The sequence below is a fragment of the Aplidium turbinatum genome, chromosome 9 (assembly GCF_918807975.1).
Source record: "Aplidium turbinatum chromosome 9, kaAplTurb1.1, whole genome shotgun sequence".
Lineage (NCBI taxonomy): Eukaryota > Metazoa > Chordata > Ascidiacea > Aplousobranchia > Polyclinidae > Aplidium > Aplidium turbinatum.
In genome coordinates, this window is record NC_137480.1 from 18,598,144 (window position 1) to 18,615,760 (window position 17,617).

Below are 17,617 nucleotides of genomic sequence, written 5' to 3' on the forward strand. Positions count from 1 at the left end.
TTAAAGTTAAGACAAGCGTGTAGACTAATGGTGAGAAAGACTTGAACAAAAAGCAATGTAGCAAGCAACGTTATAAAATGGTGATTTAGGCTAGGCTAAGCTTTTTGATTTGTTTTAGACAGTTCAACTGCAATTGCTGTGAGGCTATTGACAGAACATGTTTTTAACAATTTTGGCTGATGTATTCTATAAATTACCTGCAAACATATATGCTTTTCAGTGTTTATTGTATATCAGTACATTTTTTGTCACAATTATCAGCAATATGGTTAGTTGGTTACCGTAATACATGTTGTGTACCTCCAATGCCAGTCAGGTCACAAATCTAACCGACAGATGCTAAAATTTCAATGTTTGTCTTTCCAAAGAATGAAGAGTTGAAAAGAAAATGGCTTATAGCAATTCTGCGTAAAGATTGGACATTAACTAACTCGCACAGAGTGTGCATAAAGCATTTTGGGGAAGAATACATAAAGAGAGTCGGCGTGAAGGGGTGCAACCTAATTTGTACCATGAACAATTCGTACTGTCAATTCGTACCATGAAATGATCGAGGGAAAAAATAGCACAAAGCCGTGATCGCTACAAAGCCAAAGTCGCTAATCGGAGTTTCCGCAAACATTTTAAAGTTAGGGTTAAGCGGAAACTCCGATCAGTGTGTTATTTTGGCTTTTTTGATTTTCTTTAACACTAACCCTAACTTTAAAATGTTTGCGGAAACTCCGATTAGCGACTTCTGCTTTGTTACGACCAGCGACTTCGGCTTTGTGCTATTTTTTCTCTCGGTCTTTTCATGGTACGAATTAGGTTGCATCCGGTATGAAGCACTTGGGCGCCAAGGGTATCAACGTTTGCGACTAAAGGAGAATGCTGTTCCAGATCTATTTTTTCTCACCTGCCAAGGCATTTTTCAAAAACACTCTCTATGTCTCGACCAACAACATATGGTACCGGTACTGCTTCTTGACGGGACAAAGAAAATGAACGAATAGAAAAGCAAAAACTTGCATTGTTTCAACTTGATGCTCTGTGTCATTTTAATACTTTTTTGCTTTAGCTGCAAGACGCAATCTTGCCTGAAGGATACTTAAATATTGTTAGGCCTATAGATGAAAGTGTTCACTTTCATTACGGCACATTCAAAATAGGCTACTGCATGTGATTTTGGCAATCATGTATGCAACAGGTAGGCTTTCTTACTCATCCAACTAAGAACCATTACAGTGAAATGACTTTATAAATAGGCTGGGGCTATATTTACACTATATAGTGTAAATAGTCTCAATAGTGTTGCCAGATAAGGAACTCTGCCCTAATTTGAGAAAAGTTTAAAGCTGTTGAAAACAAAAACTTGCATTTTGGAAAGCAAATGGATATATTTATGAAGTGGAAAAAGTCCAGCAATAACGGACTTACCACTGAAACGTTTACCGCTTGTATTCAGAGCATGGGTGCAGTTCCGAAACTTGCTGAATACCTCCAGGAGAAGCATGGATTTGATTATGTCCTGAGTGGAAAATTTATGTCTCATCCTATTGAATCGCGCTTTGGTTGGTATCGTCAAACCAATGGAGGTAACTTCTTCATGTCAGTAAAGCAGCTGCTCGAGTCAGAAAAAAAGTTCGTTGTTTAAGTTTGTTACAACAGCAAGCTTTGGCATCAGCATCTTGCCTGGTACCCTCTGACATGCTCTGACCATGCTCTGACCAATCTCCCCCGGAAATTTCAGACGCTTCCTCTTTCAAATGGCTAGATGATTTCTTTGTTGTAGTTAGCATGATTTATCTGATGTTGAATTGTTGATGCTAATGTTACGTGCTTTGTTAGTGGATACATTGGATGTAGTGTATCTCGCCGAAGAAAGTGCTCTGCTTGCAAAGAATTGGTTGTGCAAGATTATAAATGTATATAAAATCCAAGACTGTGTACCAGAGGAATATGCCCAGTTGTTTGAGTTTGCTGATCGTGGAGGTTTGTCTGCTCCTACAGATGCTCGACTGCACTACATTATTTTCTATATGTTTGTGTAGAGATCCTACCCCAATCAAGGAACTTCAAACATTCTCCGAAACCAGGCAACAATGAGCGACGTGGCAGTCGTGATACCCCCCTTTCAAGGGTTAATATGTTTGCCCATGGCAGCAGGGGACCTGGAGCCACCGGAAACACATAGGCCTAACACTGTTGGCGTTGCAGCAGTATTCATTATCTTTGTTTAATTGTCCAAAAAATGAATATTATATACGGTCTTATAGTATTGGCGATTCCATGTAGCCTTATGATTTTAAATGTTATAGTGAAATGTTTATACTAAGTTATATTTTATCAGTGTTTGCATATTTTTCCTCACCTTATACTCAATTGGAAGTGGCTATTTTTCCACACTTAATGCCATGGTTACAATCAGGTGTTGCCAGAGTTAGGATTAAAGTTAGGAAGGGTTAAGGTAAGGGTTAGAGTTAGGAATAAGACTAGCGTTTTCATCTTTGCCCAGGACTAAAAAATTTACAAAATTCAAGTTTTTGTTTTCAACAGCTTTAAACTTTTCTCAAATTAGGGCAGAATTCCTTATCTGGCAACACTATTGAGGTAATTATGACACTATATAGTGTAAATATAGCCACAGCTTACTCAATTTTTTGCTGAGTACCCTTAAAAGTTGTTACATGAAACAGAAAGACGTTTAGATGTTATCTTTTGTCGATTTTCGTTTGAGCAGTAGTAACCCTCTTAAGGCCCATGCCGTTTTTGAGTCGGAAGTCCCCTTCTCTGTAGTCCCGGCAACATAATGAGCGTGTTGGCATAATATTTCTGTGGCACAAATGTAGGCTATTGGGAATATTGGAGAATTACCCTTTCGCCATAAAACAAAAGTAGCGCGACACCTTATCAGAAACAAGACAAATGCGAAACAAAGCATTCTGTATAGGCCTATGAAGTAGCGTGGTAGACTAGGCCAGTGCTACTCAAACTTTTTATGCCGTGTACCGGCTGAGCACCTTCCATCACTTGGCGTCCCGGTCAATTTGCGAAAAAAAGACAAGAGGAAAGTCATTATTACTTTTGTAACAAATACACAAAAAAAAGCAAGTAAAAAAACACTTTTATTAATGGTCTTTCGAATTTTGATGCGAAGTGTGCGCTTGCTTATTTGCAACCAGCTTATCCAATTGCGGTTCAATGGAAGACAATGCTACTCGAAGAGGAGCATGGATATATCCAACGCGTTTCTGTGTTTTCCCTTTAAACAGCTTTAAACTGTGTTTTCCCTTTAAACAGCTTTAAACTTTAAAAAGCCGGCTTCACATAGATATGTAGAAGGGAATGGAAGCAGTGTTTTAATAGCCATGGTACACAGTCTCGGATACTCTGTTTGTTTGTTTGTTTTGTTTATCTTTATCCTGCATTGCGGGAAAGCGGACTTGAGCGCTATACATCGGTGTACGCCTTCCGACGTAGCCTACACCTGATCCACGCTGCAGCCGACGGCAATGTCTGTTTCCGGTTGTCTACTCTACTTATGACTTAAATTTGGTACTACCCATTACTCGAAATCGATCACTAGGTAGAGGCAATTATCGTAAAGTTTCTTGCCCAGAGAAACAACAGCAAGTGTGGGTGGCTGGAGTCGAACATGCAGACTCTCGACTGCGAGCCCAACGCGCTAACCACTCAGCCACGGCTGCCGACGCTTTTATTTACTCTGCTTTTATTTTGACCCAGAAGCTTGCAAGGGAGTTTGATTCAAAAGATTTTCGCAAACCTTCATCAGCAGATAAATCCAATCGTTGTGACGTAACTGGAAGTCGTCGTAGTAGCGGGCCACCAAACAGTCTATAGCTGGGAAAGCAGATTGAACATTATCGCTGCCTAAAAATTATTATATAGACGTTCTGATCAACATAAAACAAATTACTCAATTAACAATTTCTTCTAACTGACCGCGTACCAGCAGCCAAGTGCTCGCGTACCGGCACCGGTACGCGTACCGGCGTTTGAGTAGCACTGGACTAGGCTACATATCTAATTTACTTCGTCGGGAGACTAGGACTAGGCTAATGATTTAGCTGGGAACACAAAGAAATAAAAATATTTGAAATTTCTATCGCTAAGTGCGAATGTTTCACGAGTTTAACAGCTTTTTTTGTTTGTAGCGACAAACTACAATGAAGTGAAGATGCTAAAAGGAACTCAGAAATAGTGAAATTAATTGGTGTGAAAAAGTAACATGAAATTTTTCTTTCGATTGGCGGGTTGCTTGTTTTTTTTTATAATTTTTTGGGATTGTCGTATTAAGGCAGGACGTAAAAAAAACCTGCCCTGACAACGAGGACCTGCAGTTCTTTCATTTGTATAGATTACATCACAGCAATTCAAATAGGGTACGCAAAAATCACGCTGGTGAGTGGTGGAAACTATTTTTCATTTGCGACTTGGCAGAAAATCACCAATTTCTGTTGGCTTACGTTTTTGAGCTTGTTTTTAACAAAATAACCTGGCAACGCTGCTTGTTAACTATTTTCTAGCATAGCGATTAGCGATTCGAGGAGTACGGTAGGAACTAGGAAGATGGACCATGGCTTAAAAAATTTTGTAAGAGGAAATTTCGTCTACCGGAAAACTAATAATTACGAAAATCCAGTTATCACTAGTCAGCAGCAACCAAAAACTTTCCAAATAATTAATTTTAAATGACTGCCGATTGCCTATCGTAGCACCTAATCTGTTAGGCCCCATAACACGGGGTACCGTACCGTAGATTAAGCTAGACCAAAATAAATCTGATTTTTAAATGTAGGCCAAAGTGGTTGGGTGTAAGAATAACTGCAGCTGGGTCTAATTGGTTTTGATATAATATAACACTTGACCTTTTCTCATGCTGAAGTATGGTGGAAAATTTAGAACCTGCAAGGCCTGAATACGATAGCTTACATACGGTATTATAGGCTAACTGTATGAAAGCCCACATTAGAAGTAGGGAGCTTGTGTACAAGTCTCTGCCCTGGTAAAAAATACCATGATGTCATAGACGGAAATCGACAGAACATAGGGTGAAACTACTTTACCTTTGCTTTACAGTTCACACATACTTCAACCCGTGTGTCTTGGTCAATTCCTGTCTGTGACGTCTTGGTATTTCTACCAGGGCAGAGACTTATACACCAGCTCCAAAACTAGGCTCGCCAACGAAACTGGACTAGCCTATGAGTGGGATAAGCAAGGCTAAGTACGGTACTTTTGACAATTTATAAAGCAATTAGCAATGTATGTAAATCTTAAATTGTATGATAAACGTTAATAAGTAAAACTTTCAGTTCTGATACTGATAGCATCAATTTTATATGTGAAAGCCTTGTGCAGTTAGGCTATCTGTTATATGGTACGGTAGAAATTATGGTATGTTTTCGTTTTTAGTGTGATACCAGTTTTAAATGTGCAAAAATGCAAACATATATAATCGATTTATTTTTATTGGTATTAGATTTGGCTTGATAATATGTATTGTACTGGTATATATTTTTTGTGACAGATCTTACTGATGATGTTTTATCTTTCAGCTCATGCAAGCATATACACTACAGATTAGTGAAGATTAAATTGTTGTGTCATTGAATGTCATGGTTACTGTATAACAATGTTACTGTTATGAGCTGTCTCGATTGCCACTTTTGTGAACATGTTGGAATAGTTTAGCATAAAAAGCAAACAGTGTTATATACAGTATTGCTCTAACATGTTGTCTCATATGAAAAGTGTTGTTAGCAGAGTGAGTCATGCATTGGGAACGCGTAGTGAAGAAAGCATTTCTCGACAACAGGTTCATTTTATTCTTTAGCATTTTTTTATTTTGACAAATTGCTTCTATTTTTTTTTAAATTAGCACCCGACCATCACTTTACTATTTTGGAGTTACTTTTAAGCATTGCACTGTCTGATTGATATCATTCATAAAGTGATGTTTTTTCAGTTGGCTTGGTCACTGGGCAAGTGGACAGGTTGTGTCAAATTGGTGGGCTCAAAAGCTTTTAGTGAAAAGGCTTAATAAAACACATAACTATATGTTTCTCGGCAGCCGATTTGTAGCAAGAATAAACAGTGATAGAAACCGTGTTTCGCCCATGAGGTTGCGCTTCCGAGAAACATATAGTTGATTGGATGGTCTGAATGGCTAGCATGGAAGTTACACCATTATGATTCAAAGCGAATCGCAACTACTCGCTGTACTAGTGAGTGCTCAGCCTTGTGCTGATAGCCGCGAAAAATACATAACCTTATAACTTTTTGAGTGCAGCTGACAATGAGCCAGTCATTCAATTGTTAATTGTTTATAAAAAAAATTGTTCTAATTTGAGAAATATGCTGTGCCATATTATTTTAATACGAAACACACATCTGGCTTGTACAGCACAAAAGAATGATGTTTATATTTGCACTTCTTGTCCTGTATGGCTGAGTGGCAAAAGTGCTTGCACAAATCTCAAAAGGAAGACGGTCCAATACCACCTGTCAGTATTTAGAGGGTTCTGAGTGGAACTGGAAGCAGCTGAGTCGGTTACTGATTTGTCTTTCACTGCATCCAGTTATTCTTGTTTGTTGCCACAACTTGTGCAAATTAAAGTATTGATTTATTGAAAAAGTTTATTTTTCTCTATCATATTATACACTTCACATTATTTTCTAGAAAGACAGTCATACATATTACATATATAGTGAGCGTTTATCAGTTGTTGGATAGCATGGTATCTTTTACTATCCTGGCTGTGTGTTCCTTCAGGAGCTACTTGTCAAGTATCATGTAGCAACTGACATGCCCAAAGTTACTGATTTCTAATTGCTTTCAATTCTACTGTGGCTAGAATTTACATTCATTTTATTTGACTTGACAATTTTATTTTACAACTTATTCTTTATTCAGAACAAAGAATCTCCACTTGGAAGGCTAACCTCACCATTGATCTACCAGAGGCCACTATTTTTAGATTTGTCAAGTGAGGATCAACAACGTGCTCTCAATCATAAAACAAGATGCCCATGTACACCAAAAAGCAGTAACTCGCTGCCATTCAACTCTGGTTATTGCGAGTAAGTTTTTCCACATAAACTTGAGTAAACCTATGTCATTTTGGTTGCTTTTTATTTCAAGTTGCAAGAAGCTACAAATGCTACACCCACCCATGTAGCCTAGCCTATTCTTTTGTGTGCAATCCTGTGCATCACAGGGTAAGCAACTATATTTAATCTATGATGTAATGCCCCCTCTTTACAATTTGGAATGTCACTTGTGCTCATGATGTCATAAAGGTAATGCTAAGCATTGGTGTCGGAAATAATATCTTTACTATGATCAATTGACCTTTCAATACCTTGTACTATATTTTAACATAATCACTGCTTCAAATTCAACCAGTCTCCAGCTCTCCATTTGTCCAGGACTGTTTGCATTGCATACTGCCAGATATTTTTTTGTTTATGCATATCATTTGGCTTTAAATATGAAGAAATATATTTCACACCTTTACTTAGTATGTATATACAATTGTACATTGTATGATACAGCATCTGTGTGTAAATAAGTGATAGCAGATAGCTTGGGTAAGCTGTTGCTTTCTATGCAAAAAAATAAGCAAATTATATATTTAGAGTGGTAAATGCTGGAAAGAGTACCCTTAACGAAGACTGTTCAGTTGCTTTGACAGTGGTTTTGGAATCCCCTGTGGTGGAAAATTGTAACTGTGAGTGCTTTGTACTTTGAACTGTACTTTGAAATATCATCAGTTTTAATATCATTGAATGGGCAATGAGATACTGGAGTATTTTTGTTTAATTTGTTCTGCTGATAGATATTTTTGTTGCTGTCTTATAGTACCAGGCCTCGAAGTTCGTTTTTGTTGACGGCGGACAAACGTGTCCGGTCTGAGCAGCTATCTCGGCGGACAAATTAAGTCTCACGGCGGACAAATTAAGTCTCACGGCGGACACACCAGCTTTAGCGTCGATCGTCAAGCTTAATCACTTTATCTTGATAATTCTTTGCCATTTGAGAACTATAGCTAATTAGCTAAGGTTTAGAAGGCTTTTTAAAATTTCAGTAAAGTCACTCTGAAAGGCTTTCATCAGATCAACGACGTGCGCTTGAAGAGTCAAAGCGCCGTGTAGCTGCTTAATACGCCGCATAATTGAACTTGCATCGAACGAGGTCGTGTGGCTTCTTACGTCACAATGCTCTGGGAGTCTGGGCACGAGTCGGAAAACTTCTACACTAACGCTACTATTTTCTGCTGTGCAAAGTTTCTCTGGGCTTTTTTCTTTAGGTTCATTTTTGCGTGTCATGTGAGCGAAAGTGAATTTTTCCTGGGCCTTTTCTTTTTTACTGTAATACCAAAGCTTAACAAATTTTGTAACTAACCTTGCCTTATCAGTATTACTCGGAGATCAAAGCTAGACGTTGTGACGTAAGACTTGAAATAAGTTACGCGTGATCAGTGTAGAAGTAGGCTACTGGACTGGTACTCCCATCGATTCTTGGCGAAGAATTCACCTTTGCTACGCTGATTCAATGTCATCAATTGTTGAAGCAACGTAAAAATTGGAAGTTTTCCTGCTTGAATGGAAACTAAGGGATACGATACAGTATTCACATTTTCTAGATGCGCGCTAGAATGCGCGGGAAATTATATTCTCGCAACAGTTGTTCGTGCTATGCAATGACGATTTGTATCGCTAGTTCCTGTGTTATTTCTCGGCGGACAAATATGACCGATCTAAATGGTACTTCCCGCAGACATCACATGCTGTGACGGCGGACATGACCGCCGTGTCCGCCGTGAATTTCGAGGCCTGTAGTACCATACTGTGAGTTTCTGCTATGCGGATGTTTTTATGCAACATAAGCGATTTTTAAAGCAGTTTAAAATATATTTTGTTTTTAACTGCAAACACTATTTTTACTTTAATACAATGTCATTATTTCTGTGTGAGGCAGGTCCATCATCGACCGATAACAAAGACGATGCCGCAAATGAAACTCCGCGTGAGCAAGGTTCAGACGTGCTCCGTGAGTCCACTGATGGATCTCCAAACAAGGACGAGAACAAAGAGATTACTGACAATTCTGCGCCAAAGATCCCATCATCGTAAGCAAAGAACCAGATGCGTCAGAACGTGCAGCAACTTTCGACGAGCCCGACCCACAGCATGCCGGTGACGCAGAGCAGGTTGTAAAAGTGGCTGAAACGAAGACTATTTCAAACGAACCAATGGGCGATTCTCAATGCCAACCGACGAAAGCCCCAACCGCTTGTGAAGAAACTCTAAACCTTGATGGCAATATGAACACTATACATGAATCTCAACAAGATAAATTAGCTTCACATCACAAGGTAATTATGTTTTTGTATTTTCATCATTATCTAAATCAAGGGTCTCAAACACTCGGATCGCATGAGGCCTGCGAGGACTTTTGGTGCGGCTCGTGATGCATTTTTAAACTTTGAAATAATATTAACAATTACAGTACTAGCCTAAGTATTTTTTTTATAGGTTTAAAAAGGTAAAATTCACTCTAAAATTTCTCAAAACTTCTGCAAATGCCCATCAAACTTCACACGACTTTTTAGCATTACTATCGCGCCATTTTATTGCGTGCGAGAAACTTGTATTGTTACATTACACCCATATTGCTTATTCACTTATTGTGTGGTTATCGCAACAGTAATCGTTGTATTTGCTGAAGTAAGTTTTTCAAGGTTTAAGTTTTTTTCGCCCTTTTTGAAAGTAGGTTGCAAGATTTTTACTCTACAGGTCCGTCGTTTCGTTTACGCTTTTTTTTCTTTTTTGTTTGCGTTTTTTTGCGTTCGTACAGTGTTTTTCCATCTCTTTGTCTTACTACCTTTTCTATTGCGTTTTTACTGTGTTATTTTGTTTATTGACTTTTTATTTTGTGTTGCAGTCCTCAGGTTAATTTACAAGACTCCACTGTTCATTTGGCTCTCAGAGCAACTTGAGTTTGAGACTCTTGATCTAATTTTTAAATCATCCAATCATCATCTTTGCAGCGATGTCTTCATCGTTACTCTCCATTTCATTCTGTCCATCGCATTTTCTATATTTGAAGTTACTATTGTCATCAAACTAACACTAGATTTGCGGATGACACTTTTTATCATTCTGTTATTCAGTGCAAGGCTGCTTCATTACGCGTCGACTATTTTGCTTTGTTTGACGGCCATGCCGGAGAGGGGGCTGCCCTGTATGCTTCCAGTGTGCTGCATGAAATATTGATCGAGCGATTTCGAGAAATTCAACATTTACTTAAAACGGAATCTTCATCAAACCAATTTCTACCCGCATGTCTTTCAGGTATGAACATCCAAATGCACTCTTCAATTATCCGTAGTCTCATAGACTCGTTTTAACTTCACAAGCTGGCACTTGCGACGTGCTTTTTCAAATACGCGTTTGCGTGTGCTTTTCGTTATCTTAGCCATTTAGAATAATACTTTATTAATCCTGGCGTGTCGTAAGGTTCGTGTTTCATATTTTAACATTCTACTTACCGTACGTGGTGCTACGTTGAAAGTTTCTGGACTATTTTTAATGCGGACAAGATTGTAATAACATGTTTGTTTTTGGCACTTTCTCTTAATTGCATCTTGCATACACCAAGAGATAATCACCATCAAAAGTTGTGTTCGTCCGTGTGCCTGATTAGTGGTTTTCAACTTTTCAGCTATCGCGTTTACGTGTTCAGCTTATCTCGTCTTACCAATTATATTTAATCACTAGTTGTCCTAATCAGTATAATATGCATAAATTTCTTGCACTGCCTATAACCACCTGCAATAATTGTTTGTTGTACTTAACTTTAACATCATATAGATGTATCTATTTCCCTGTCGTTTTATGAAAATTAGTGATCATCAGATTTTTTTTTCAGATGAAGCAGATGGTATGTCAGAAGCTCCATTGACGAATCTTCTTCCTGAAACCCTCATTACCGGTTTGTTGCAAGACGTTATGTCCCTGACGGTAAGCTGAGCTCTTTCAATTTTGTGTTGGATCTTCCACTGGCGTGGCTGATTGCGTGTGCTACGGTTTACAATTTATATTTACATCAACAATCAATGGTAAAATACAGTTTTCTGCTTGATAGTCACTTTTGTTTTATTGTTGCAAACTATCAGACAGATGCTACTTATAAAGAGTGCGTTAACACTAGAGTGCATTTAATTTATCCTTTGTTGTTTAAAATAACATTTTCGTTGTGCCAATTGTCACTGATGCATTTGCATGGAACCGGTGCTATGGACTTTACATTTGCCGCGGCTTGTTGATATTGCTATGCTGCTTATTGCATATCCATCGATGTGACTTTTTGCCTTTTTTTTAGGTCGATTTGTTTGCAAATCGTCTTGCCAAAAGAGAATTTTAAACCTTTTTAGGAGGTTTTTTATATGCTACCTGATATGAAAGTCATAAAGACTTTTTATACTCTTAGTTTTGTCTTTCTAATCTGAGCACAATTTTAGGAGGAGCGTAATTTTTGTGTGACACACAAAAAACTGATATAATTTGTAACAAAGTAATTGGTTGAAATAACATTATGAAAACAACTAGGAAACTATTACCGCATTGATATCAACATACAAAACATATCATAGGACCAGCATCTGAAAGCTGACCAAGATGAGTACAAGATTATAGGAGGCTGCACCGCGCTTTTGGTTGTCTTCGTCATTGGGAAAATGTTTGTTGCTGGTGCCGGAGATTGCCGTGCTGTGTTGTGCCGCTCCGTGACTGTGCAAGATGCTAACAATGACGATAACTCTGTGACCGATGGCACAAAGATACTAGCTCTTCCGCTCTCTCAAGACTTCACACCGCTTACGGAACGGAGGAGGCTACAATACTTGGTACTTTCCAGATAGCAAGATTGTTGATGATGTTGCTGTCGGAGTTACTCCTTCAGCAAGCAAATCAATCGGGTTTTCAAACATTGATGTCTTTAGTCCTTGTAAAAAGGACTGATTTGCAGGCTTGACTGGTTAATTTGCATTGGTCAGTTGGCTCATGCAAGTGCTTCGACGTTTTTTGAGTATATAATAGCTATATAATACTTGTGAAGCGGCAGCTTACAGAATAATCTTGTTTATTTCAATGAGAGTCCTTACTTCGATGCAAAATCGTTGATGTTTTGCCCAAATTGTTTGCTTCACCAACAACTAGTATAAAGCAATGACTATGAACAGATTTTTAATGATGGAAAACCTTTATTGCTCGTGGTGATTTAATGGAAGCTTGTCACTGTCACACAATACTTGTGAGTTGTGATACAAAATAGAGTACCGTAGCACTTGTTTTTTGTACATGAAAACAAACCGCTACATAATACTTTATGCAAACTACAACATTTGCATTTGAGACGTTGTTGTTTATGGAAGGAGGCTTCCATTGCGCCTGTGCACGTTTTAACACAAAAGTAAAGAAATATAACTTTTGCTTCTTCAAGTTAACAGTTATCATCCATTTGTTTGCACAGGCGTACGTAAAGCCGGCTTTACTTGGAGCTCATTTCACTAGGTACGAGTTTGTACGAAGACTAACTCTGGGAGATGTTGGCAAGAAGATTTTACACAGAGACTATCATATGACTGGATGGTATAGAAGCAATATACGTTCATGAAACCGATTACTAAATTTGAAAACTGTTTTGTATTTTGTACAATCCCTTGTCTGGTCCTTAAATTAAGGCTTCATGCGTTTATTTGGTACGATGTAAATTCGAAACTCGAACTAATTTTGAACGCAATTAGTTTGGATGCACGATTCATCTTTGTATTTAAATGGAGACTTGCTTATGAACTTTTGCAAAAAAAGCTAATATCTCCGTTTTTGTGTTTAGTTTGTTTTGAAATAGAGTGGCTAGTTTGTCAACATGTCCGCTTAGTAATAGCGTTGGTGGAGTGTGGTGCGCAGTTGCTTTCCGTAATCGTTTTGTCGGCTATCCGTCTTGCCGTGGTGTGGTTGACTACTGACTAGCCTATACAAAAGAAACAAGCCATCTCAGCATGCTATGCAAGTCTGGTTGCTGCAGTTGATGTTAATTCAACGTCATTTTAATGTCAGATTAACGATAACCAACAACGTTTAACCTTTTCCTTCAGGAAATCTTGTGGCGTTTGAAAATATTTTTTTAGTCATTAAGCTATATGGAAGTAAGGCTTGATGTGTTGTGAAAATATGCGTCATGGTGTCACTGCGGCATGTGTGCGTCAGCGCATGCATTCTTGTTTGTTGTTTCCCAGCGCGACACACGATTGTGATTGTAACAGTATTGCTCGTATACCGATTAAGTTATAGGCCTGTTCTTCCTTCGTACCCTGCATTTGTGAGCATTTGCTTCTCAAACCAAAGCTGAAGAGCAGTTCGAGGCATACCTTGGCAGCAAAATTTGCCATTTTTACATTGATTCAACATCTGCAGACGTTAATTCAATTAAAAACTGGCGAATTTTGCAGTCTGGGTAGCAGCACGCACATAAGGCTAACGTCCATCTCTCATTGACGAATTTTCGTTTCTCGTGCTTCTTATTTTTAATCTTTTAATCGTTTTGCAACTACAGTGCTTCTCATTTTGAGTCTTACAAATGTTCGTAATCCACAAGTTTTTATATTTTCCAACGATATGCGTTGCAGAAATTGTATTTACGTAAAGTAACGGTTATCTTTAACAATTTATCCACAATTAAAGGTCTTATAAAACAATCACTGAGGATGATATCCGCATCCCGATGATCTCCGGAAACGGAAAGTCCAAAAGGCTCCTTGCGACAATAGGAGTCACCCGAGGATTGGGAGATCATAATCTGAGAGCTTTGAATCATCTTCATGATGTTCTAGTGAAGCCGTTCATGTCGTCGGTGCCTGAGGTAACCACTGAAAAAAATTGTTGTTCTGCATCAAGTAAACATTGCAAATAGTGAAATGACCTCACTTTTCTTGAAATAACCTTTTCACATCAGTTTTCTGCAAAATATGGTGAATTGTGATGTCCGATACTTTTCTACAGGTCCGCGCATACGAGTTGACAACCAGAAGTCACGGGCCGAACGACGTTGTCGTAATGGCTTCCGACGGCTTGTGGGATGTAATCAGTAACGAAATGGCCGCTAGAGTTGCAACGACGACGCTTCAAACACTGGACGAAGACGACCCAAACAGGTTAGGTGGTCTGACCTTATTGAAATTCTACATCAAAGCAATGATTCTGCATTCATTGCAATCGGTGTTGTTTGTAGATGGCTTGGTGATACAATAGTCTCTGAATCTGTAGGCACTGGTTCGATTCCCTGTCAGGACATACTAAGGACCTTTTAAAATTGGTGCTTAATTCTATTCACGCTTGGCACTCTGCAAAGGAATAGATCCAGCGTAATGTAGTACTTGGCTGCGCCTCGACACGGCTGAGAGCAACGCAAATCTGCGATGAATGCAGCACTATTTACAGTAACAACACATATTATTATTAGGTATAACAAAGTAGCCGAAAAGCTGGCGATAATGGCAAGAGGAGAGTTGACGGATGGGTTTTGGAAGATGGCGTGCGGGCGACGCGCCTCCCCGGACGACATATCCGTCTTTGTGATCCCACTTTGCACTGCCAGCATGACACATTCTTTAGTTAATACACATTCCCCTTAAGTTTTAATTTGAATATGCCATGACTTGCTCAGACCGTTCCTTACAAGAAGTAATTAGCTGTCTGAATATATCGGCTGATCTTTGTTAAAGGCTCCGTTTTTGTTCTTTCTGTAGTATGGCACTATTTGCTTTTTTTACAATATTTCTTAAGCATCGTCGTATTTACTGCAACTGTTCGTTGTTTAAAGTTTTGTTTTAAGCCGAAGAAGTTTCATGCATTTCTACGCTTCTAATAAGTTATTATTGTCGATATTTTACAACCACACTAACCACTGTAAATACAGCTCGAACAACGATGTCTCGTCAGTCAGCAAAGATTGCACTTTTGCATCGTTTCAATGTCGCTAGACATTGCAACAATGGATATAATGGCAACCTTTGGTGACCGAGTTGCTTCTCCTCTCGTAAAGTTGTGATGTGTGTCTTTGTCTACTGAACAGCTATATTACCCGATTGTAAGTGCAATAATGCCAGTGACTAACAAAGGGAGGTGTGTTCTCGTGTATGTTACTATAAACCTTGCTGATTCCGAATTTTATCGGTAATCGTAAATCGACAAACTCGTTTATTTTTCTGCACTGGTTCATATTACCTGCTATGTGACAAAAGCCTTTTAAGCAAAGCCATTTTGGGAGATCTTAGATCAAATAAATACCACTTTTTGTTTTATTATATTTTTTTGTTTGTGTTGTTGCTTAAGTATCTTATTCTTTAAACTCCACTGCATTAAGGCAATCAGACAAAGTGAATTTATTTTTGTTGTTATCTGAAAGTGTCGAACAAGATTTTTGGCATTTAAGCCATTTGCGTGGGTGGTGCAGACCCACGTTTTTTCCGAGGGTAACTCGACGAAGACAGTTTAACTTGCACGGTAAAGTGGTTAACTTTTCAAAACTACATGCACACCTCGAATTACTCTAATTTTTTGCTCAAAATAAATATATACAGTACAAGTTTTTGTTTAATCACTTTCTAATGTACTAGTATGCTATATTTTTGTTGCAGTTTTCACTTGTTAACTTTCTCAAGAATGTCACCGTGTTCCATTACATTAATTTAACGAGCTGCTTTGATTAATTATTGCAGTATCATATCAGTCATTTCACTTGATCAATATTCAGCCAAGCGTAACAACGGGCTGCCATTTCTTAAAAGCAAAAATAGAAATATGTCAGACATATACAAAAATCTGTATTTTCTTGGTTTACTCCTACGTTTTGTTATTTTTTTTTATCCGTTGAGATTTATTGCTACTATTGAAGCTGTCATCACCCAACACAACATCCCATACAGAAAACCAACCATTTTTGCATTGATTCAACGTCTGCAGACGTTGAATCAATGTAAAATAAACGAATGATTTGCTGTCTAGGATGCCACTGCATAAATGGTTCTAGTCAATATGTCTTCCAAATAACTTCCTCAGCAAAACGGCAATTGATTACTTTAGGCGAGATAAAACCTCATATCTTAGATAGAGATAGATTTAACTTCGCATCATCGTCCAAAAGTTGATTAACAACCGACTGTTTGTTTTGACCAGGGTTGTTCAAAATAAAAATCTTTGATCCAATTGATAGACGAAATTTGATTCGAAACAAAATCTGACTTCCAAGTTTGTGACAAAACGAACTATTTTTATTCTAAACATTCATAAGTCCGAACAACTTACAATATCTTTTGTTTTGAATTCGCAACCAAACAAAATTGCATTTTCGCAAACGAGAGACCTGAACCAAACAATATTCGTCAAAAAGAAACAAACTTTTTTGTTTCAAACAGTTGCAATATTCGTTGCTGGACAAACGCTAAAGATTTTCTTAGCGAAATTAATGTTTTTGCTTCAGATTTATGTTTGAAACTTCCTTTTGTACTCGTTCATAAAACCACCAGTGTGAAGAGATTGCAATGTAATAGTTCATATTGAATCGATTACCCAATTGCCGTGCTCTAATCCGTTGCATCTGTAGCCAATTAAGCTTGATGTTTATTTATATAAACAGTTCTTTATTGCTTAGATTTTGACAATTTTAAAACCTAATAAAGCAATGTTTTATTCCATATTAGCTTTGGCATGGAATGACTTACCCAGACAGCAAAATCCGTCATTTTTACATTGATGCAGATGTTAAATCAATGTAAAAATGACGAATTTTGTTGTCTGGGATACATACTTTTCATCTCGTTTCAAGCTCGTTTATGTTGAAATTGCGTACAAATAGCGCGTTCTTTTTTGCATATTTGCATAAGTTTACTCGTTAGTTAGATTTTGGTTAGTCACTGTATTATCGAAGTTTTGCTTTTCAAATGTACTTTTGACAAATATTAACTTACGTACTGGCTATTTTAATCTGTGTGTGGTGGACATCCCCTTTCCGTGGGAGTTTATTTGAAGATTGTTGTTTATTTTTACTGTTTGGTATTCTAGAAATAAGTTTTATCCTGAACAAGGAAGTTTACTTTGAAAAAAGGGCAACCACTGGGACCATGAGGCCAGCTTAGACAGTGGCGTCTTCAATCGAGTGCGGCTTTATTGCGAGGAAAACGTTTCAAAGGCAATTTCGCCCATATCGGCTGTCTGGCGCAAGTACCACAGTTTCAATTCAGCATAAGTCAATATCTGTGTGCAGACTCAGAGCCGTTGAGAGGGTTTTAGGCTCGGTGCCCAGGGATATCTAACGAAGGAATACGAAGGCTTTTTTACGTCTGACAATAGAAGGTCTTCTGTTTATCGTAAATAATCTCTTTATCGTAAAATGACAATTGGCACCGATAGTAGTTTAATAAATCTTGTTATGTTAACCTGCATTGCGCTATTAGTACGTATCAGACATAGATATTCACTGCATGCTCATGGTTACTTGTTAATTCAACCACCCCTACTTTACATCTAGCCTACTGCAAACGCTCTGTTGAAG

General features: G+C 38.1%; 1 protein-coding gene across 1 annotated transcript; it reads left to right on the forward strand.

Annotated features, from left to right (window-relative positions):
* The first annotated feature begins 1,447 nt into the window (after positions 1-1,447).
* LOC145776754 (protein phosphatase 1H-like) lies at positions 1,448-17,112 on the forward strand. Its single transcript, XM_082587980.1, has 14 exons — positions 1,448-1,574; positions 1,828-1,971; positions 3,280-3,350; positions 6,917-7,083; positions 7,642-7,733; positions 8,984-9,127; positions 9,160-9,380; positions 10,179-10,359; positions 10,937-11,028; positions 11,661-11,912; positions 12,539-12,657; positions 13,750-13,927; positions 14,068-14,219; positions 14,528-17,112. Exons 1-14 carry the CDS (start codon positions 1,448-1,450, stop codon positions 14,697-14,699), a joined length of 2,112 nt encoding a protein of 703 aa, XP_082444106.1. The 3' UTR covers positions 14,700-17,112.
* The last annotated feature ends 505 nt before the right edge of the window (positions 17,113-17,617 follow it).